Consider the following 22072-nt stretch of genomic DNA (forward strand, 5'->3'; position numbering starts at 1 on the left):
GTGTTAGGCCACCCACTAAAATTTACATCAGAAGGTTTACTATTTAATTTCCAAATGAAAAGTTCAACTCTTTTTCCCCACATCCATAAATCTAAGTCGGTTTGCAAGCTGAGAGGATAAGAGGGCAGCTAAGCACCTGTGCTGGCTACAGGTTGGATAAAGGAGAGAAAAGTCAACTGCAAAGGTTAAATGAAGCCAGGTGGCTGGATGTGGGACAAGAGGAGGTGAGAGCAGACTACTTAACTGCAGCCACTTGCTTCCTTTTTCTCCTGTGGAAGCTTGGGAAATCCTTTGTGTATAGCATCCTTTTTTATGGGTTGCAAAGCTCCTTGGAAGGGTCAGATTTGGGACTTCGGAGATGAATTTTATGGGAAAAAATGAAACATCTTTGTAGACAAATAAATGATCCAGCAGTGTACGGAGTTTTTTTATGCATCACGTCTTACAGTGTGAGGGCCATTAATTGCTGCAAGATTTTTTTTATCTTGTGATAAAGAGAGTCAGATCAGCTTTGACAGTTCTAAAACAGCGTAGAGTGAGTTTGTTGCTGGTTTTTCTTTAACTGGATATTATCAGATTTCAGTGCAGACGTTATTCCCAGCTGTCACACTGTTTACCTGGCAGGAGCTTCTTGCAGCAGTTATCAGTGCTCTAATGTATAAAAATGTCTCTTTAGAATAGATTGCAGAGGGGAAAACAGGTGTATATCAGCAACTCCTGACTGAGACAGGGGTTCATCTATGGAGAAAACTGTCTGTCCATGGGCTGTATGAGGAGGTCTGGCTTCCTAGAAGTTGTACAAGATGGAGCTGTGTTCATAGCTAGTGGTGTGCCCTACCTGAGAAGAGGCTCCAGCTGCCTAACGTGTACCTCCGTGAGCACAGGTTGCAGCTGCCAGAACTCTCCCTGCTCGATTGCCCGCGCTGCCCCAGGGGTGCGGGCTGCTGGTGCTGGCTCATTAGCAGGACCCCAGTGCTATGACTCCGTCAGCAGCTCACGTTCTGGCCCTTTGCTGGAGAGCGGAGTTCGTTTTACTTGGGGGAAATGGTTTGTTTTGTTTCCTGTCTAGATACGGAGTAGGGGTCCCAGGTTTGGGGAGCTTTAGCAAGGTAAGCAGCGAAACGGCTCACCCAGCAGCTGGGAGCAGGGAGACCCCTGCCAAGGAGCTGCAGGTCGAAATCTGAAAGGACCACAGACACTAACCATCCCCTCAAGTTCCAGAAGACAGATGAAAATATGCCTAACAAGCTTTCTTTATGTTATGCTTAACTATTTATCTGTTGCCTTTAGGGCCGTTTGCTCTTACAGTATGAAAGGTCATCCAGCCCACACACAGTGCCTTGAAGGTTAAATTATGTTCATAGTAAAGGTGACTGACGTGTGAACGCTCAGTCAGCCTGAGAAGAAAAGACAAGGGATCAGGCTGGCCGGGAGAACTGTTTTTGTGTGAGTGAGGGGGATATAAGCCCTGAAAAAAGGCTTCATCTCCTGTTTAAATTGTGCTGGTGCTGATTCTTAAGATGCTTTGCATTTAATATTTTATTACCGGTGTTAAAGTATTGTTACTAAACGTATACAGGAATTCATTCTTCGTAATTCTGAATAGAATTTCAGATTCTATAGAGGGATTTTCTTCTACTGAAAGGTTTCCCACCTAAAATGCTTACCCGGGCTGAAAAAGACAAATCCAGATCCTCGTTAACATTCCTACATGAGAAAATTTGCAGTCCATAAGCACTTTCCAGTGTATTGAACTACTGCAAGTCAAGAAGGCTGCAATAATTCAAGCAGGCAATGCTGTTCCATCAGGGGCTGCTGTTTGATGTCAGCAGGATTTGTATTCCAAGTTATTTGAAATTTCCTCAGCTTTGTGTTTCTGGTATTGAATAGTCTGTCCTACGTACACAAAGAAGCTCTGAGTAATGTCACGAAAGTCATCGTTGCAGTTAACACCAGAGCAGATTGCTTTCTGAAGGGAAAAAAGAACTTCCTGACGGGAGTTTTAACAAAAGCACGTCCAAACACATAACATTCCTTCCGAATGCACTTCCACGGCAGTATCTCCTCTGTGTCGGTGGGACTGCAGTGCTGCTGAGCCTCACCCCAGCGCGCAGTCCAACCTCTTCTGTGCTGGCACTGCTGGGCAGCTCGCCTCCTGGGTGGGTCAGTCTGGGGAGCTAAACCAGGTGCAGACTGTTCCTTTTTACTCCTTCCTTTTTTATTTTTTTATTTTTTTAAAAAAAAAAAAAAAACATTAGCTGTCTTAGTTCCCCAAACAGTCTCACTGCAGGTAGGATGAACAGTGCAAGCTCTGGAGTGGTGTAGGAACACCAGACCAGTTTCAGTCTGCGTAAACTGCCATGGAGCTGCATCCTCTGTTCCAGTACAGTCTTGCTTCTGCAAGATATCCCAGGAGTGACTGAACACTAAAATATTAACGCTTAGTTTGTAAGTCTAAATTTGCAAGGACAAATTTTTTTTCCCCAAAGCTTCCAACTCAATTTAAATCACAAGAGTGAATGTGCAGAAGTTGCTTGCGTTATATTAAATCAAGTAATTTAAATAGCTTTTAATTAAACTGTTGCCACTTGGAATAAAGCTTTGTAAATGTTTACAATGAAGAATTGCAAGGGTTATGTTTGCTGCCATAGCAGCTGTGTACAGAGAGGTCTGGGCTGGCAGCAATGCAGCATCATCGTGCGTGAGTGTAAACGGGAACTCATGACAGCGTCTTCTCTGGTTGCCCCACAGGCTGAACTCTGCTCCAGTGAAGGGCTTTGAAAAGGATGTGGGTGGCAAGACGACTCTCCGGATCACATATCCTGAAGGTGCAATCCAGAAAATGGAACAGTATGAGAAGGATTCCCTGTTTGTTCTGGCAGGATTCAAATGGCAGGATTTCAAGTGGCTGAAGTACATTGTTTACAAGGAGAAAGTGGTAAGAGCACCGTTAGCTGGCATTGTGAAGGTCACCTAATTAGAAGTGGTGTACAGACGTGATACCACAGGCATATTTGCCACGTTTTGGTCTGAGGAGAGTTCCTTTGTGTGCCCTGCTGCATTTAAGTGAAGGCTTTTTTTTTTACATCCATAGACTTCAGTTTTAATTAAATATGTTTTACAAATACATCTGCTCCCTGTAACCTGACCTTGCATCACAGATGAGGCTTTCTATTGAAGAATATGTAGCATGTGCTGTGAATAGTGAATTTAACTTTCATTTTAAAGAGTACATGAAAGGATCAACTTTTGCATGGGTTTTTTGGACTCCTAGGGTTTAAGAGCAAAGGAAGGATAAAAACAATGATAAGGGAAGGAAATGGGTGTTTGGGGGTAAGGATGCAATGACAGTGGAGGGGAGGAGATAGCAACAGCACAGTTTGAAAACTCTACCATCCACAGACTTAATGTGACCTCCTGAATAGCACAAATCGTTATACGTTGCTCAGTTATTGCTGTACTGAGATTCATAATTCGGATTCGGCTAGCATATCATCTGGAAGAACAGTATCAAATCTAATTTAAGATGACTGAAATGGTTAAGCTACTGTTTCCCCCATGTAAGTATTTTGTCCTAGTCAGTTGTATTGGTGCCAGTCTTCAGTATGATGGACCTGTTACAGGGTTGTTTTCTGTAATTCACCCATCCTAACTGGAGTCAGGTTGTGATGACTGACTTCTCGTTCAGTGGATGGTTTGTCTGTACCTGTTGCCATGAAGATGAGATTAGATGACCTCTATTTAGCTGTGATCCTTGTTTTACAAGTCATATATTTCTATTTTCAGATGTTCTTTCATGATTTTTCAACAAATAACGAGATAAATGGATCAATATTTGGAGGGTGGGATGTTAGATTATGTGTTTGGGGACAAAGAGAGGAGGCTGGTAGTTCATATGCAGAATGAAAATAGTCTGGGAATATAATTGTATACAGCTGTGATATAGGTGGCCTTAGGGCTTCTACCTCACTTGTGTCCCCCACTGACACCAACTTGCATTTATTTTTCTGTTACAAGGCAGAAGTTACTACGTGTTAGCCTCTGGGCATACACAAGTGGCCTTTAGTAACATGAATATTTGAGTCAAAATTTTTCTTTGTGGTTTCTGTCCTGTTTCTGTTCTTCATTCTAGGCAAAGGAAGGGTCTGCATTTAATATCCTGATGGTATCAGTGCCCTGCTACCTGAATGCTATTATGGGAACTCCTAGCCTTTAGCTTGAAGTTCAAAGGACAGATTGGTTTGCTTCAAAACAAATTGAATTTCTACCTGATGTTTGCAGTCATGCAGCATTGGTTGTAATGATGTCCCGGAAAGATACAGTGAGCAGTTTGCTAAAACTTGCTACAATTCTGGGAAGAGCAATCGTAGTCATCGTAACCGAACGCTTCAGTGCCCAGCTTGGCAGAGAGCAGGAAGAACTTGAGCTTCTTGCATTGCAGGTTATTTGAATGCTCTTGTGGTTGGCTCCTTATCCTTCGTTTCTTTGGAATAAACACTACTTTTTTTTTTCAGTTCTTGTAGGTGATGTTTTCCAGATCTCTTAATTACTGTTGCTCGTCTGAAAGCTTGCAGTTGATCCATATTTTTCTTAAAGAGCACTGTCACAAATGTACAGAGAACATCAAATAGAGAGGAGCAAACCGCTGCCCTTGCAGTCCTCACTCTTTATACATCCACTGTTGTGTCTGCCTTTGCCATGGTGGCATGGGACTGTAGATGAGTGTCCAGCTTGTGGCTCACGCTGCCTCCAGGTCTCTCTCTGCAGAGCTCTCCCACATACCTGCTGTTCTTTCCAAATTCATGTCCTCTGCATTTTAAGAAACGTGCTTTTTACTCCATCATCCAGGTTGATAATGAAAGCACTAAACAGAATTGGTTCCTAGGCAGACCCCATCCTTCATTTCTACAATGAGCCCACTGAGAATTCCTCCTGGTTAGGGTTTTTTTGGCCACTTTAGAACTCATATCACAGTAGTGTCATTAATAATGCTCTTTGGCATGTTTGTGAAAGTAATATGTCAGAAGCTTTACTGAATTCTAGTCCATGTCTTGCTTCTTCCTATGTTTTTCGTGTAAGAAAAAAAAAGGAAATCTGTTTTTCCTGTAGAAAATACTATTTTTCAGTAATGACAAAGCTCTTGACAAATCCACCTGGATTAGTACTTATCTTCAGTGTTTTTTTTATCTTTACTTTTTAAAATTAATCTTCCTATTCTGAGAATTTATATCATAAATCAAGTCTCTTCGCTTTTTTGCCTCCTTAGGGCTAGGAACTACTTTGTCCAATTTCCAATCCTTTGACACCCTACCTGTTCCACGTAAGTTCCCAAAGGGAATCATCACTGGTTTTGAGGCTGCTGAACCAGTTCATTGAATACTTTAGGATGAGGTCCAGGTGACTGGAAAACATCTGTCTTGTACTCTCTAATCCGATCTCCCCCTATTTGAGGCTGAGATCTTCTTGTCGCTGGCTGTAGCTGCGAGCAGGTGCCTAGCACAGCTGCCTTTTTGATTGGAGACTGATGCACAAAGTGCTGTCTCTTAGCTCGAAGAAATGACCTGATGGAGAACCAGCAGTGCTATGGGAATAAGGCGTAGGCGTCTGTTTGTTCTGGGAGTGAGTGCTAGTATTTCTATCAGTGTGTGGTAAGTTCAAAATGACAAATGCCTGCCCAGTGCTCTCTGTGGAAAGTTTCTGGTTCTCTCTCTGCTGATTGTCTGGAGAAAGGGGGCATTTTTCCTTTCCTGGATTTATCTCGAGATGCTTAATTTGATCTAGGAGCTCTGTACACCACTGTTGCTTATTCCTTGTCTGAGATTAGGCCTGTCCCTCTGCTAGACCATCCTCACTGCAAACGAGTGGTTTCAGCCATGAGTCCGACCTCAGGACAGAGATGAGGGAAATGAAAGCATCCTGCTGAAGAACATGACTGCTGTGGGAATGGACACAGTCCTTCAAAAAACAGGTCAGATGCTGACCTCTGTTTCCTTTGCCCCTGAATTCTGATGGCAACTGCATGTTTCCATGGTAGAGTCGTGGGTGGGATTTGAGACTTTCTGATTTTCTTCAGACGTTGTCAGACCTGGAGCTGCTTGGACCTGCATGACTTGAAGGTTCTGGGCCAGGCACTAGGATCCTTACTTAGTCCTCTTCCAAGTAAGTGAAATCAAAGGGAGTTTATCTGAGAGTGAGTAAATGAAAGACGAGTGGCTATTTATTACCAGGGTCAGTGGTCAGATAAGCTGATTCTCCCTGCAGCTGAGAGGGATTTGCTCTGTGTTATGTTAGTCTTTTGGCAACACTTGCACACTGAGAAAGGGATAAGTGCTTTACTCTGTAGAGAGGAGGATTTTCAGAAGATGTTTAAAGGAAAGAATTGGTGTGATGCAGAAACAGCAGCAGAACAGTGAAGTAGAGGATTTGATGTGTTGTCGTAAGGTGAAACAACCCTTCAGAGACCTGCATGATGCTCCAGTACACACTGTATTTAGTTTCCACTGTGTATAGGAAGAGGAGCACTGGAATATGGACCAAAGAAAAAGTAAAAGCTCAATCACTTTTTATTTCTCACTAAAATGTATGGAAGCAGAAAAAAAATGAGAAAAGGTTGATATAAAAAAAAAAGGACAGGCTTGGCTAAATGTTCGTACTGTGTCATCAGCAGAGCAAAGGTAACTTGCATCAGAGTTCTGGGTGAGCTGGCACTCAGAATTGCAAGGCTGTAGCAAGTTAGGGCAGTACTGCATCACTGAGAGTATAGACTTGTACATTAGTAGGCAAAGGTGGGTGAATCTGGGCAAGTAAGACCCTGTTAATCTGATTTCAGTCCTTTGACAAGCATTAAACTCAAGGAGCAAATCATTGCACGTGTTGCAGGTAAATGGGGAGAAAGAGGTGTGGGATGGAGAAAGGTGACATGTTTAGCAGAGGGGGGAGGATTGCACCACTCTGACCCAGTATTTAGATGGACAAGGGGAAAGGAACTGGATTGGAGCCCCATCGCTTGCAATTACAGGAAGCCAGACTTAGTGCAGAAAGGTCATGGATGTGAGTTGTTCATGCGTATTTGGTGGCTGACCTGGCAGTGCTGACTTGCAGTCATTGTTGCAAGAGGCTGCTGGCAGTGCCAGGCACCCCTGCTCAGATCATCCAGCTTCTGGTAGCGCATCCCCAGCGGTGGTTACTCACGGACAGACACTGAACAGTTGTGCTCTCTCCTGGGTGTTTATAGTGCCAAGAGCCATTACCCACCCATCTCATGATCCACCTTGCTCCTTCCCACAGCTGTACCATCTTGCATCACCTGGGTTTCGTCAGTCACAGGAGCTCTTCCTGCACATCTAAAGTAACAGGGGAATTACAGAGTGGGTTTTTTTTTGCTGTATACTTCCCTTCTCTATTCTCTTGGGAAGGATTAAAATAATAGTCAAAAACTGAAAGTTTCTTCACTGCGTTCCGGGTAGTTGCTCTTGAAACAGAAGAATTTACAAGCAGCAATTATGCAAACCAGCCATCACAAGCTGGCACTGAGGCTGATTCCAGGGTGGTTTTTTTGCCTATCATTAGTGAATCAGAAGGAACTCTCTTGTTTGCTTAGGGCTCAGTTCCCTGAACATCTGGCACATGGCAGCAACGCAGCCAAGTGAGGGCAAAGGTTTCACTAGAAATTGGCAGCTCGCATGCTTCCTTCTCGTGCGGTAATGAGCCCGCGGACACTTCCAGCAGGGATCTCTGCAGCTGCTGCCAGAAGGAGTCACTTGTGCAGTAAGCACCCGCGGCACCTCGAGGCTCTCTTTGATAGTGAAAGTCATAGGAGCGAGTGAGCACCTGCCTGCCAGCGAGGCCAGGCGCGGCTGTCTGTCTGTCCCTTGCAGGGGCATGCCCCTGACAGCTCGCGCGATGCCATCTGAAAAGCAGCCGACCTCTTGTATTGCTGAGGCTCCAGCGATGGGCAGGAGACAACCCCTCCTTCCTTGTCCCAGCACGTGCCTGTTGCTCGTGGAGATGTTGCAAAGGTGGCGGCAGTGAAGATTTATTTATTGTTAACTTTTATTTGGAGCTACCTTTCTGCTTTAAGTCATCAGGTTGCTTCTAGTCCTGCTGCAGTGTGTTACGCTGCCTTCCCTCCTCGATCAGCCTGCCCGTGCTGGAGCCAAGGCCTAACCGCTGCCAGAGCTCTCGCCGTCTGCTCAGCCTTTATTTAGAGATTCTCTTCTTCCATTCACGGCCTTGTCACAATTCCCTCAATGGCCTTGTCACGCTACGTGTTTACCAGGGCAGTTGGTGAACGTCACAGCCTCATAGTACGCTGGGGATTCCTTGCAATCTGAAATAGCCTTGCAAGGGGGCTGCTCTGCATCCCTGAACATCTGAGGAGCCAGGATGCTCCTCCTAACAACTAGAGGACAATAGTGGGGCTGGGAGTCCCTTCTTGCTGTCCGTCCCAAGAAAAGCCTCACCCACACGCACGTATTTCCAGCGAGCTTAGAGCCCCTGAGCAGGCGGTTTTTCTGGGTCCAGCTGAGGAGGCAGGACCTGCTTTTTCTGACCCTGTCACTTGCCCTTGGTGACAAATGGAGTGGCCAGTAACACTTTGACTCCAGAGTCTGCTTCTAGACTGCAAATATTTTCTTTCTCTTTCCTCCTGCCAAACAGTTGTTTTAAAATATTTTGTTTTGCATTGACTTAATGCATTATGGACGTGAAGCTTGGTTACAGAGTTATGCTGCCTGATCCTGTGTAAGCATTGCCTCGTGTCCTCCTGCCCTCTTTGGCCTCTGGTGGAAGGGGACAGAAGCTGGGCTTTTGTTCCATTGTTAATAAGAGGAAGCTTTTGATTTGGGAAGTCATCTTAGGAGTGTCCTATTCTATGAATTTGACTTTTTCTCTAAATAGCCATTATTAATAATCCCCCATAAGTGTAACGTAGGAAGGCATGGCTGGTGAGTAAGGCAGCCAACATGCATAAAGGACGTGATGAGGCTTGTGCCGGGGGAGAGGCGAGAAAGCCTCTTCATTGTCCTGTGGTCCAAGCACACAGTGCAAAAGACCACTGCCAGTCACAGAGGATGGGGGATTTTAGGAGCAGCTGATAACAGCCATACCTTACCGCATCGTCAGGATGGGTCAGTGCCCGGGTCGGGGCAGCTGAACCTGTACTAATTGCTGAAGCAAAGAATAAAGAGAATAAAGTTAGGAGAAGGCTCTTCTGTCTCCTACCAAGTCTGTGGCTGAGGAAAAAGTGGGAGAATCTGTGTGACTTATTCTGTGGAAAATATTCTGCATTATATTTAATGTAATTATTTACATTTTGATCTCTTTCTTGCTAGCCTGTGCTGCTTGAAGGGTTGTGCCCCCATGGCACACCCAGTGCAGTGCTAGGAATGGCCCAGGGGAACCAAGGGAGACTTGCACATTTAAAAATAAACTCTTTGCTATGACAAAGGAGTCCAAAGTGGTTTCCAGAACACAGAAGGGGAAAGTGAACGCTGGTGCCATGTTAGAGAAGGTGAGCCAATTTTTTTCCAGTCTTGGTGAGAAGAGAGGCTGGAAAATATGTGGGTACACGATAAAAAAAATCTCGCCCCTGCTGACCAGAAGAGGGAGAAGATCTTAGTTCTGTACTGTGTAGCTTTCAGCAAGCTCTCAGATAGCGCCGTGGTGACAACCATGCAGGAACCTCAGCAGACAAATGACCCAGTTTGCAACACGGGCCTTGGGGGAGACTTCCTGGCCAGATTCCCAGAGGAAGGTTGTTGGTATGGAAAGTGCAGGCTGGAGCTTGCCCTTCATACATACCTGCATGCAGCGGCGTAATAAGATTAGGCAGGTCACTGCATAGCTGAGAGCTGTTCCCACCCAGGCATACTTAGGGTGGCTGTAGGTACACCTCCAGCCATCAGCTGGTGACAGGGGCTGCTCTGATGCCATTGCAGCATGCCTGCACAGCACTCGATGTTATCAGGTGGAGGCATGCTGCACAGTAAGTTGTCTACCTAGATGGATGGCCACCGCATCCCCAAGTCTGGAGCAACGTTCACCTAAGCTTCTGAGGCAGGTGAAGAAAATTAAAAAATATCCATAAGTACATTATTGTCAGGGTGGAAAAAAGTCCAGGTATAAAAGGTTTGAGAAGAGTCTGTATTTGCAGGAGTAATGTCATAGATGACCCCAGATTTAGACAGATTCTCCTTAAGGCTGCAAACCAAGATGCAGTTGGTATGCCTGTCCTTCCAGTCAGTTCCACACTATGCATAGCTTTTGTCCTTTTTTGTCCCTTGCTTAGCTTGCCATTAACAAAATTCAGTCTTCCTTGCACTATTCTTCCCACTAGAAGATAAGAAGCATTTATTTGTGCTAGGCTTCAGTAGTCCTTAAAGAACCTTTATCCCATATCTGCCAAGACAGCATCATCTTCATTTCTGGCTCAATAATCTTAGCTGTGACATGAAAATCAGAGAGATTCAGTTCGATTTTTACTCTTCTCTAGTTCCTCTTCCTTCACATCATTCTTAAATGAAGAGACCAAAGCAGAATTACTGCCTGAAAAGGCTGAGTCATAGCCCTGCTAGGCACCCTTTCTGGGATTGCCTCACCATCCCGCTTTATCCTGAGACAACTTCTTCCTAAAATTGTCATCTTCTAATTAATCTCTTCTGATGTCTGCTGCCATCCTGCTGATAGTTGCCTTTTCTGGGTATTTGACACTCCTACCTTCTCCATCCATCCGTGACTCAGACAAAGTTTTAAAAAAATGGAGAATTTAAAGAGTTTCTTTTTTTTCCGCATTTCCTTCTTTTGAAAAGCTAATGTGAGCAAGGGCCAAGTGAAGAGCTAATGCAGCTGTCTTGAAAAAGCATCAAGAGGGTGCTCATGTTGCATTCTCCCTCTTTGGCAGGCACTGGCTGTATTTAGACACCAACATTATGCAAATCCGAGTAGGTGCATTTCAAGGTCATAGTGCATGTAAACTCAGGTTATACTGGTAGCTGCCACGATCAAACACAGACTTGGAGTATCTGAAGCGAAGGATTTCATCCCAAATCTGGGGCTGATTCTAATGAAAGGCACCGTTCCATAAACAGCAGAGCTAACAGAATCACCCGCTCGCCTGTGATTTATGTCCTCCTCCCTCTAGCACCACAACTCTCTCAGGTTTCCTCCACCTCATAAATAACCCCTGCCTTCCGTTTCATCCCTGACTACTGCGTGCTGGCCAAGACATGCATGTTCACTGGGCCATACGTATGTGATCGGGCACCTGGCAGACGTAATGAGCAGGTAAGTGCTGAGTTCACACGGCATCACCTCCACCTGGCCTCCCGTGCAGCTGCGTGGGGTCCCTCCCACCCAGCCGTGCATGACTTTACCACCAGTGCAGCCCCTGCTTGCTGAGGATCTCGCCCTGCCCACGTGTGCAGCAGATGTTCAGCTGTACCGGAGCAGAGCTGTGTGAATCCAGCACATGGAAAAAGTCAGAGAACATCGACAACAGCGAAATGGAGACGTCGCCCAGAGGGGTATCAGCCATTCGTGCAAGTGTTAGTGGAATAAAGATGTTCTGTGTTAACACTTGAGGAAAGAACTACGAGAATCATTTGAAGCCTGCAAAGCCTTCCTTAGTCTAAGAGATTTGGCTTCAATTTATTTAGTTTATGCATGAGATTTTGGGGAGATTTACTTAGAGTCTCTCTGTATCTACATAGAATAAACTTCTTTTTTTTTTCTCAAAAGACTCCTTAATTTAGTTGGAAGAACAGTATCTGAAGCGGGGCAAACGACCAAAAAAGGCAGCACATTTATATCAGTATAATTATTTGTGCTACATCTGCCCTACAGGCTTGATGAATTTGCTGCTATTTGAAGTCTTAAAATCAAGACTGGATGTCTTGGTAAAGATCTGCTCAAGTTGTGGGAGAGTGAAGGACTGGTAGAAATCCCCGAAGGAGGGTGCACCGCTCCCTGCTCTGCAGGACGTCCAGGAGGACGTCAGCAGGATCTCCCTTGGCATTTTGAGCTGTACGGTTACGAAACAGCCAACTGTGGTGGCCAGGAGCTGAAGCTAGATAAAATCAGCCTGGACAGATGTAATTAATTGCACAGAGATATGAATTCATAATACTCAAATGACATACCTGCAGAGGCAAACGTTGGCTTCTGACAACTTCTGAAAGATTTAATCCAGTGTCTGGGAAGATTGTTTTGCATGGGTGTACCCAGGATCAAGCTGCACTCTTGTGTTGCCTTCTGGCCATCCTTTTCTGTGACCTATGGGAACCCCTGTCTTCACTCTCTGTGACCCATTTGTTGACTCTGAGGAGCAGGATAGCAAGCCAGTAGTACCCTTGGCAGCTTTTTGTTGATGTTAGTCACTTCATTCAATTGTGTGTAGGGTTCACTGCAATTTTTACTCTTCCTGGTGCATGCTCAGCCAGCTCTGTTTCTGTGTCCTGAGGGAGAAGGCTTCATGGAATCTGAGGTGAGCAACCTCCAACATAACAAAATCCCCCAGAAGAGCCCTTCAGAAAGCATTGCAACACCACAGGATGCTGTGAGTTCACCCATGTGCAGCAGGAGGACTTGCAGAGGGGGGAGAGACATTGATCTGATTTTGTAAATAAAATCACATGCTTTCTATCAGTGGCTGAAAAGACGCTCCCTTTCACAACTCCAGGAATTTTGCTATCTGTGTTTTTTTTCTTTAAACTGAAAAAAAAAGTTTGAACAGTAAATATTTATCCAAGATGTGTGGTTGTTAATATGATCCAGTCTTCAGTCATTTTGAATGGTGTCATGATGACAGATGTTAATTCAGAAAGGAATAGATTGGACAATTTATGCCCGAAACACATGTGTTCCTTGGCGGCCTACATGGATTACTTGCATAGTTAGTGCTGTCTGAGCAATTTGTAATGTTGTCTCTGCCTCGAAGCACCGAGGGCTCCAGGACAGGGGGTTGATCTATATCTCCAGTTAGCTATAATAAACACCGAGGTAACTAAACTCCCTGTCTGCTTTTATCTTTCCAAATTCATCTCTCCCCCTGTGCTACAGCTGTGAACGGTGCTTCTGGTTCTTCTTTAGAAGAAAGCAGTTTCTTCCAGCAGCCCGGGAAGATGTGCACGGGGTGCAAATCCCTGACCCCCTCCCCTGGAGCTCATCTCTAGATTCAGCTCCTCTCCTGCTGCAGCACACAGCTATTTAATGCAAACACTCAACAACTGGATTGAAAATAAACCATACCACGGGAGGTACTAAGCAAGAGGGAGACTCTGGGAAAACCTTGCGCTTTTTTGGTAATATTTAGATTTTTACAGTTGTGAATTTATGGAATATGTCAAAGGGTGTTTCCTTTCTTCTTAGGGCCACGTTTGTGGAAGTGTTGGTATCTTCTTTTAATTATTCTCTTTAAATAGGAAGCATACAGTTGGAGGAAAATGGCCAAGCTGTTGAGTGCACATGGCTTTTGCTAGGTCAACTCAGGAGGTTTTCTCAGCTGATTGGTTGTGTTCTGGCCACTTTCAGTGAAATTAATTTTGCTCACAACTGACAAGTATGGCAAATAGTGGGTCTGGCCCAGGCAATCAGTGCTTTGTTTGGAAAAACTCTCCAATGTAAATGTTCTGTTTAGATGACAGTTTATTTAAATTATCGTCTTTTGAGAATATTAAATAACGTTACTAAAAAACTCATCTTTTGTAAAACACCTATTATTAATGCAAGCAGAGACAATGAAGCAGGGCAGGAGCTTCCTGGCATCTTCCCAGACTCTTGTTATTTTGACCTTTCTGCTTTCCCCTTCTAAAGGATGCTGGATAATTTGTATATGTTCTATACGAACACTCAGTGAACATAGAAATTATTTGGCTTCTCATTTCAGCAGAGATGCCAAAATAGGAGAAGACAGCTTTTTTGTGTACTCTTGCTGTAAAAACAATGTGAAAATTTCCCTGGAGACTCGCTTTAAGATAACTTCAGAAAGTGATGAGGGTTTCTAGGCCATAATTTCTACTGTGGTGATTCTTTAGCTTTTTTTTTTTTTTTTTGTAATGTGCCAAGAGTTTAGTCTAAATATGTGTTGTTTAATGAGATGAGATCTTGTTTGTATTCAAGCTCACGAACCAGTTCAGCTCCCTAAAAAGACGTTGCTGATGGCTTGTCCTCAAGCGCCCTGGGATACCCTCATGTTTTGCCACCAGAACCTGCAAAGACAGCGCTCTTTCTTTCTTTATTTTCCTTTTTTTTTTTTTTTTTTTTTTGGTTCCAGCATACTGTTACAAGCAGAGCAGGTAGCTGTGCTTATAGTTGGGCTCACCTTAGGTTTTCTTTTGTAAGCAACTAGGAGAATGACTGTATTATCACTTTATTATGCTTTCACCTTCAAACTGATGTTTTCCATGCCACGTGTTTGGCTCAGCTGAAAAGTTCAGCTGAAGTAATTTAACTGTCTCTCGGGTTGAGGCTAGCAAAAATGCAGGTTTTCTATCTGTTAGAAACAAACAACAAAAATTACAAACTCTCCCACCCCGTTTTGATGAGACACTAATTCTTCAGGGCAGCAGCTGGGAATTGGCCAGGCTGTGTCCCATGGCAGCCTGCTGGGGCCCTGGCAAATCCCGTAGAATCCCACGGCTCGCTTTGTTCCATGGGGGCTGTTAGATGCTGGCAACTCAGTTCTGAGTGCACCGAGCATGGTCTGTCCTAGCAGGCTTCCTGAGCACTACCTGCCTTGCTCAGGTGCCCTTTCCGTACCCTTAGCTGGAAGGTGGCACCTCCAGGATTTAGGAACAAAATGGGATTTTCCTTCCAATCGCTTCTCCACAGCGAGACGGGGGCACAGGGCAGCAGAGAGGGCAGGGGGTGTCTTCGGGAGCCCCCTTCCCTGCAGCCTGGGCTGGTGCATGGCAAGAGAGCAAAGCAGAGCCTGAGAGGCTGAGGGTGGTGAGTCCTGGGATGGCAGAGAAAGGAAAGGTTTAACACCAGCAGGGAACTCCTCCAAGCATGCAGTTTTGTCAGGACTGAATAGTTCAGGATCTGGTAAGAGGATGCGTTCTCCTGCTCTAATGGGTGATCTAGAATGCAACAGTCTACCAGGGCTTGTAGTTGCACTTAGAGGACTGTGCTGTGAGTTTAACTGCTCCATTTGATGAAGGATTTGTTCTTGAGTTGTTGTTTTTTTTAATGCATTAAGTTACACTGTAAAACTTTTTAAAGAGCTTTATGGTTGTAAAGCAAGCCATCAGAAGCTAAGAAAAGCAAATAATTTAATGTTGTGTTTTCAACATTAATTCAGTTCTCCTGTGCAGAAGTTATTCATAATATGGATGTAATAATGTTATCCTCACTCTTTCGGAGTACTGCTGTCTGTCTGGTGGAGGGAGGGGGACACTGAGTCTGATTTCTGACATGGAAGAAGTTCAGCCTTGGTGTGAGCATCTGCAGAAGCTGTGGAATGTGTTGTGGAGAGGAGAGAGCAGAGCAGAAGGAATGGCCTCCTCCATTCAGCCTTTGGATGACCGTTGTGATGCTGAGCAAGTTAAATCAGAAGCTCCCAAACACTGTTCAAGTCCCACGAGGCAGATGTGTAGGAAAGGTGTGTGTTCAGCAGCAGGAAAAGCTAAATGAAGTTGTACTGTTCTGAAAATGTTCTGAAAATTGAGGGGAAGGTATCTGAAGTTGAGCATCCGAAGGCAGTGGAAACTGGGCATTCATCAGTGTGTTTTCTCCCCTGTAAAATGTTGTGATAGATGCCAAATACTGCAGAGATGCTGTAAATATCAAAGTATTGCTTGTAAAGCACTTAGATGTATGGCAATATTAGAAAACTCGTGTGGGAAAATTAGAAAGTCAGTGTTCACAACAGATATACTGTATTTCTGAAGTTGCAGGGCTGTCCTGCCTCAGCGCTTACTAACATGTGGATTTGGCCTTTCAGCCGTGGTATTCTTTTAATAGATGTTATGTGAGTATGACATTTCATAAACTATGCAATAAAAATAATAGTGAATTAAAGGGACTGGTCCCCTATGGTTATAAAATATCCCCTAAATAGTAATAATATTATAGAGCCTGTTCTTCGTTGGGAGTTTTCTGAAACTGTACTACTTTAGATATTTTTTCATAAGGGTTATTATTAATGGACGAAAAACCACAACACAAACATAAATTATCTAAATCCATTGCTTTTACTAAAAACTTCCGTCTTTCCTAAGATATTTCAAAACAGGAATATTTCTTCAAGCTTTGGCTCAAAATCCTGCTTATGTTTTGAACAAAAGAGTCTGTAGTACAGTCTATCCATCACCCTATCTGCACATAGTGCAAACACATCTTCTGATACGCCGTATGTGAGCTATCATGTATGCTTTGACTTGTGAAACGCAGTATTCATCAGAATAATCTTGAGTTTTCTTTGCAGCCAATCTGATAAGTTCCAAGTTCCATTTTCTTCACAGGACAACCTCCTTTGCTAAAACATTTTGTTATCTTACAACTGTGAATCATATTTTGCTCTCAATTACACTGATTGAAATGTAGAAGTACATTCAAAGGAAAGGAATTATGTTGGATTTGCAACATGCTTCATATAAAAATAAATTTGCTCTCCTGACTCTTTAGAGCTGGTCTTGGCCTCATGCTACCTAGTCTTGGGAATGGTCAGATAGCAGATGAGCAGCACAGGATGGCTGTGTCTGTAGGTGAGCTGCATCACACCCAAAGTTACATAGTTCAAATGACGTGCAGCAGGGCTGTTGTGTATACTTTGCTACTTATTCATAATACGTGCTTGCATGCCAGCAGGGCAGAAACTTGCTACTGGCAGCCATGGGAATGCTGTAGTGTAGAAGACTGAACTGATACGTAATGGATCAGCCCTGACTTCCCGGATGGCTTTTGTCACTGCTGCAGTTGCTGCTTTCAGAGCCAGTATCTGTGGACACGGCAGCTCCCTGTTCCGTGTAGTCCACGTGTCCGGCGCAGAGTTTAAAGTCTGCAGCTCCCACTTGGAGCTAAGCTTCCCTTCTCTTGTGGTTTTCATGCGGAGATCTCGACCTGGCTATGAAGCCTTCAGAACCTAATCTCTAAGCCAATGTAGTGAAGTATTATTAGTTCAACTCATGAAGAAGCAGAGTTAGATTTTGTTGTTGTTGTTTTAAGGTGTTTTTTTTTTGTCTTTTAAAAAGTACTATGTGTTAAAAGCCGCTTTTATCTTCATCCTGTTTTGCTGCTGTCTTTGCCACTGAAAACTGTGTTGAAAACTCTGAAAACTCTCTGGGTAGAAAATCTCTTTGGGTTTCACACTGAAAAACATTAGTAAAAGCTAAATTTGAAGGGTTTATAACCTATTGTGACTCTTTGGCCAGTATGTTAGCTGATAGTGCTTTGAGGCTGCTGGGAGATGGGGCATATTGACAGGGCCTGGGAAATTAAAACCATTTGATTTTAGACTTAGTGGGAGGGTATTCAGAGAGAAGAAATAATAATTATAAAGATTAGAACTACCATTTTGTTGGATGCTCCAAGAGCTGCATCTCCTTTGTGCTCATTCCCTCGTCTTGTCCCACTACCAGTGTGCAATGTTCCTGCTTCAGGCAGGGCGAGAGGGCTTTTCAGTGGGGCAGATGAGAGCAGAACAAAATACAGAGCCGAGTGCTGGCCATTGGAGCTGTGTACAGAGGGTGGTGAGGGGTTCTCCATTTCTCCGAGAAAGTTGGGTAAATATATATCAAGTGTGGGCTAGTGGGTCTGGCAGTTGACCATCAACCCAGATTGCAGGCTCTCAGCACTTCTGTTCTCATTGCTAAAAATTCCTTGTTGCTTTGATAATCGGTGGAAATGATGAAACTTCATTTATATCACCACTTGTAGAAGAACATTTTATAGGCCTCCATGTCTACTTGACCTCTGAGAAATGCAGTGTTGGCTGATACAATGGTTATTTTCTAGCAAAAGCACACCTTCCACGTTTAATCCAGTTACGCCTGAGCAGAAAGCTTTCAGAAACCTCTGCGGATGGATTGCTGCTGTAGCCTGTGTTTGCATGGCAGTGAGTGCTCGTGGGTGATGGGTATAGAATAACTGCATTCCAGCCTAGGTGGGGGCAGTGATCTCAGTGAACCAAGTGCTCCAAGGCACTCTGAGGTCTCGTCTTCTCCAGCTTTTGCTTTCCTTCTCGTCTTTCCTCTCCATTTCTGGTGCTACCAAGGTTTGAAAGAGCAGTAATCTCCATTTGCCACAGGTTCTCTCTCCAGTCTTGTCACCTTTATTGTTGCTCTGCAGCACAATATTGCATACCTGGACCTAATTCAACTTTGTGTGTCACATAGTTGACCTTTAGAGCCTCTCTGTCCCCTTCCCATCAGACTTAGAAGTCTTCCTGAGCAATGCTTCTTGTACTCCTAAACCTGGTAGTATCAAAGAGGTCCAGAAGAGGGATCATCCGTGTCACTAGGATGCCATAACATTACCCCTGATTTCTTCTATTAGGGTGTACTTCTTGACTAAGGGTCTGAGTTTCCTTATTTTATTTTAGTATATGATGTGATCCACCTTGGTAAATGTGGGAACAGGAGAAGGAAAACTGAACGGAGACAAAACCAGCCTGCAACAAGACATCTGTCCCCATTACCATTCAGTTCTTCTGTGAGTAGGCAGAATGAAGGATTGTAGCTGGACTGTCCTGCTCCTGGAGCTGTTAGGTGAGGTGTGCCATATTTTATCTCCTCCTTATAACTTGCCATCTCTGACATTCCACGTGCTGCTCCTCTTTGAGGTCCCGGAGCTGCGTCTGTAGAGGGGATATTACTGCTCCTCTCCCTAGATGAGAGCTGTACAAGAGATTGGCTTGAAAGCCCTGGCCCATCTAGATTTTTGCTACTTTTTAGTCTCCTTTAAAACCTTTTGCGGTGTCCTTTCCAATTACACATTTTTGAAAACGCTCCAGGATTGCTTAGAAGTGCTGTGGCCCACAGAGATTGTACTTCAGCCATGCTCTCCTGTCTCCTCTCTCCCCATGTTGCTTGTTTCTTTATGCTTATACTGTAAGCTCTTTTAGGCAGCATTTGGCACCCTGCATGTTGATCAGTCACTAAGGTTCCAGGTGCTCAGCAATACCAACAGATAATAAGGGTGGGAATTTAACATGGGGACATTTTTTTCAGCCGAAACCCCAAGGGCTCCGTGTCAGCACCAGGAGGTGATGAGGTACTGTGGGAACATTGCCTAAGCAGTTTTCAGACTCGCTTTCTGACTCATTATCCTAATGGTTATCAGGAAGGGAGATACCGTGTCCTCAGAGACCTGTCTTCAAGCGCTGCAAGGAAGCAGGCTTAGCTGCTGGAGCAGGGGATGCCCCCAGCTCAAACCATGACTCTGAGCTGCCGAATCTGGCAGGGAGCTCCTGCCTTCCCTCCGAGTGCCTGCCGCTCCTGCTCTAGCTCCGTCTCTCCTAATAGCCTAAAGAAGGGACAGAGTTCCCCGACGGGAAGCTATTGCTTTGGAAACCTCTCCGAACATCTGTGTCCAATCAGACCGAACATCTCCACGAGGCAGAGCAGCGGCCCCGTAGCCGAGCATCAGCGGTAGCGAGGAGCCTTGGCACGGGCTGTGCTTCCGACCGTGCGGCTCCGAAGGGGGTTGCGTCAGGGGAGCAGCCTCCCAGGGCTTGCAGTCGTGGTGGTGCTTTGTTTCGTAGCTTGCCAGTGACAAGCTGCAGAACAAAACCACAAAGCTCGAGATGCAGCTCGAAATTACAGGGTTTGCGGAGCCAAACCACAAGGCTGAGAATTTCAGTAATTATAAGCCAGGAAAACAGTTTTTAGTTCTTTGTGAGTAAGGAAAATCCCAGGGCTTTGCCTACTGTGTAGGTAGAAATATGAGAGCCGGCTGCTGAGACTCCCCATCTCTCACTGGAATTATTTTAGAAATTACAAATGGAAAACATACCAAAATGAAAGATGACCTGAGATGTCCCTCATTAAACGAAGGGGAATTGCACAGGAAAGCTGCAGGGAACAGCACTGAGCAAGCAGAAATAAGACTAAAAGGACAAACCAGAAAATTTTCAGAACTGTGTGACAGCCAAGGGAAGTAGCCAGGAAATACTCTGGATAAATGACAATAGAAACAGCCACTCCAAAAGGACCAAAGTGGACAGGTGGTATTATACCCAGCTATGGATAGTATCCATGTTTGGGTTGCACTTGCACTGTACTGATGGTGAGGAGCACAGGTTTGGTCCTAGTGGTTCACGCAGCACTGGAAAAATGAGCAACTGTGATATGTGTAAATACATTTTCCCAAATTGCTCGAACAACAACAAAGTCTTGAGACGTTTTATGCTTTGTTATTTTTTCTGTTTAACATTACGTATGTGTAATGTAAAACAAAAAAAAGTAAAAGCTCCTTAACAACCAGAGCTTCTGTAGAATCTTCTGTGAAGTATGAATGCAAACAAAAAGCAGTTTTGTTTTAAATAGCTTGCAGACCTTTGATTTGTTTGCAAAATTTAAGTGATGCCTTATTTAGAGCTGCACGTGAAACCTTAATTCAACTTATAAATTTATTATAGTTTCAGGATCACACGCTGTTTTTCCAGGAAGTGTCTGCTTAAAACCATGATAAGATGGTTTCATCGAATGAGTAGCTGTATAAGATTTTTGTTTATCATAATCGTTTCTGTAAGACCTGGAGCATGCTCAATGCAAGCAGAATCTGTGATATTTTTTTTTCCCCCTGGAACTGAAAGACCTTTGCTTTACCTGTGCTCTTATGAAATTTGGAAGGTTTAATATTTATCCATTTTTAAACGAATTTTCACAAGGATACAAAACTCAACTGACATACCAAATCCCCCAAATCTGTTGGTCAAATGGATGTAGTACTTTATTAACACTTGTAAAGTGGGATTTTTTTTTTCCAATACTTTTGGTTTGAAAATGGTAGGAACACTCAGTGGTTGAAAATGCGGTGTTGTAATGGAGAGTGTTAGATCACTTTGACTGCAGGCATTCTTGCTAATTCAACTGTGATGAAAGAACATGAGTGTTAGTTAGAATTTTTTTCCATTTAGGGTCCTGAGAGCACTTCACCATTGTCGGCGTGTGAACTTTAACTCTCAGGATCCTTGTTCTGGTCAGCAAAAGTAGATTGTGTTTCGGCAGCCTTGATGTGGGATCAAAACAGGGCATCGGTAGCATTTCGCTGTCTTAGACTACTGGTTTGGATAATGTGCATCCTTATTTCTTCTCTGAATTTGCTGCATTAATGCCTTTTGTAAGAGACATCTTACCTTACAAACCTTAGAAACCAAAGTTTAATTCTTCAGGATCTGAAATTCAGTATTAAATATAAACATTAAATATTAAACGTGAAACGTGAGAGTGGTCTGCATGGGAAACCCCTGTAAGGTGTTGTGAGAGTGCACACAAGCTGTGCACACTACAAGCAGTGTGAGAGCAGCAGTCGGCACGGGCTGTGACATAATTACCATCGATAATTACAGGGGTGGTCACTACTGGGCAAGGGAGGCTCCCGAGGATTTTGTGGGAGAACATCAACATTTTTTAAGGTGCCTTGAAAGTGACTGCAAAATCACTGTTACGCTGCAAGCAACCCCAAGCTGGTGTAAATAATGGCTTACTGTTTACCTAGCATGTGGTTTTTATGTGGAGTTCAATGTCTGTCTGTTGCTCGCCTGGGAGATCGCAGGGAAGATGTGAGAAAGAGGTATTGAGCTGGATTACCCTGCCAGAGCTGTCAGCAGATTAACATTCCTGCTATCCTCCCTCTGCCTCGCTCTGCGTTTTTAACCCAAACAGCAGTGAAACATTAGGATGTAATGGGGCTGGAAGTCCTGCAAACAAGGAGTCCCCAGCGGCTCTGAGAGTGGTGCTGTGCCCATCCCACTGTGGCTGGACCGGAGGGAGCACAGATTTGCAGTAATGTGGCAGAGAGATTCAAACCCCCCTCTAGGCAGGGCTGCCAAGCAGGGCAACAATTCCAGGCCAATGTTCTCCCACCTCACTTTGCAGGGTGAAGACTTTAAATAAATACACACTGGGAAAAATAA

At 44.2% G+C, this 22072-nt stretch overlaps 1 protein-coding gene across 5 annotated transcripts in view; it reads left to right on the plus strand.

The window, feature by feature from the left end:
- ST3GAL3 (ST3 beta-galactoside alpha-2,3-sialyltransferase 3) overlaps positions 1-22072 on the plus strand; it is a 170386-nt gene that overhangs the window by 125589 nt on the left and 22725 nt on the right. For all 5 annotated transcript variants that reach the window (XM_035333846.1, XM_035333844.1, XM_035333845.1 and 2 more), the window contains one exon: positions 2752-2938. In XM_035333846.1, coding sequence (XP_035189737.1) covers positions 2752-2938 — 187 coding nt within the window. The remainder of the gene's footprint in view (positions 1-2751; positions 2939-22072) is intronic.

The sequence above is a fragment of the Oxyura jamaicensis genome, chromosome 8, assembly GCF_011077185.1.
Source record: "Oxyura jamaicensis isolate SHBP4307 breed ruddy duck chromosome 8, BPBGC_Ojam_1.0, whole genome shotgun sequence".
Taxonomy (NCBI): domain Eukaryota; kingdom Metazoa; phylum Chordata; class Aves; order Anseriformes; family Anatidae; genus Oxyura; species Oxyura jamaicensis.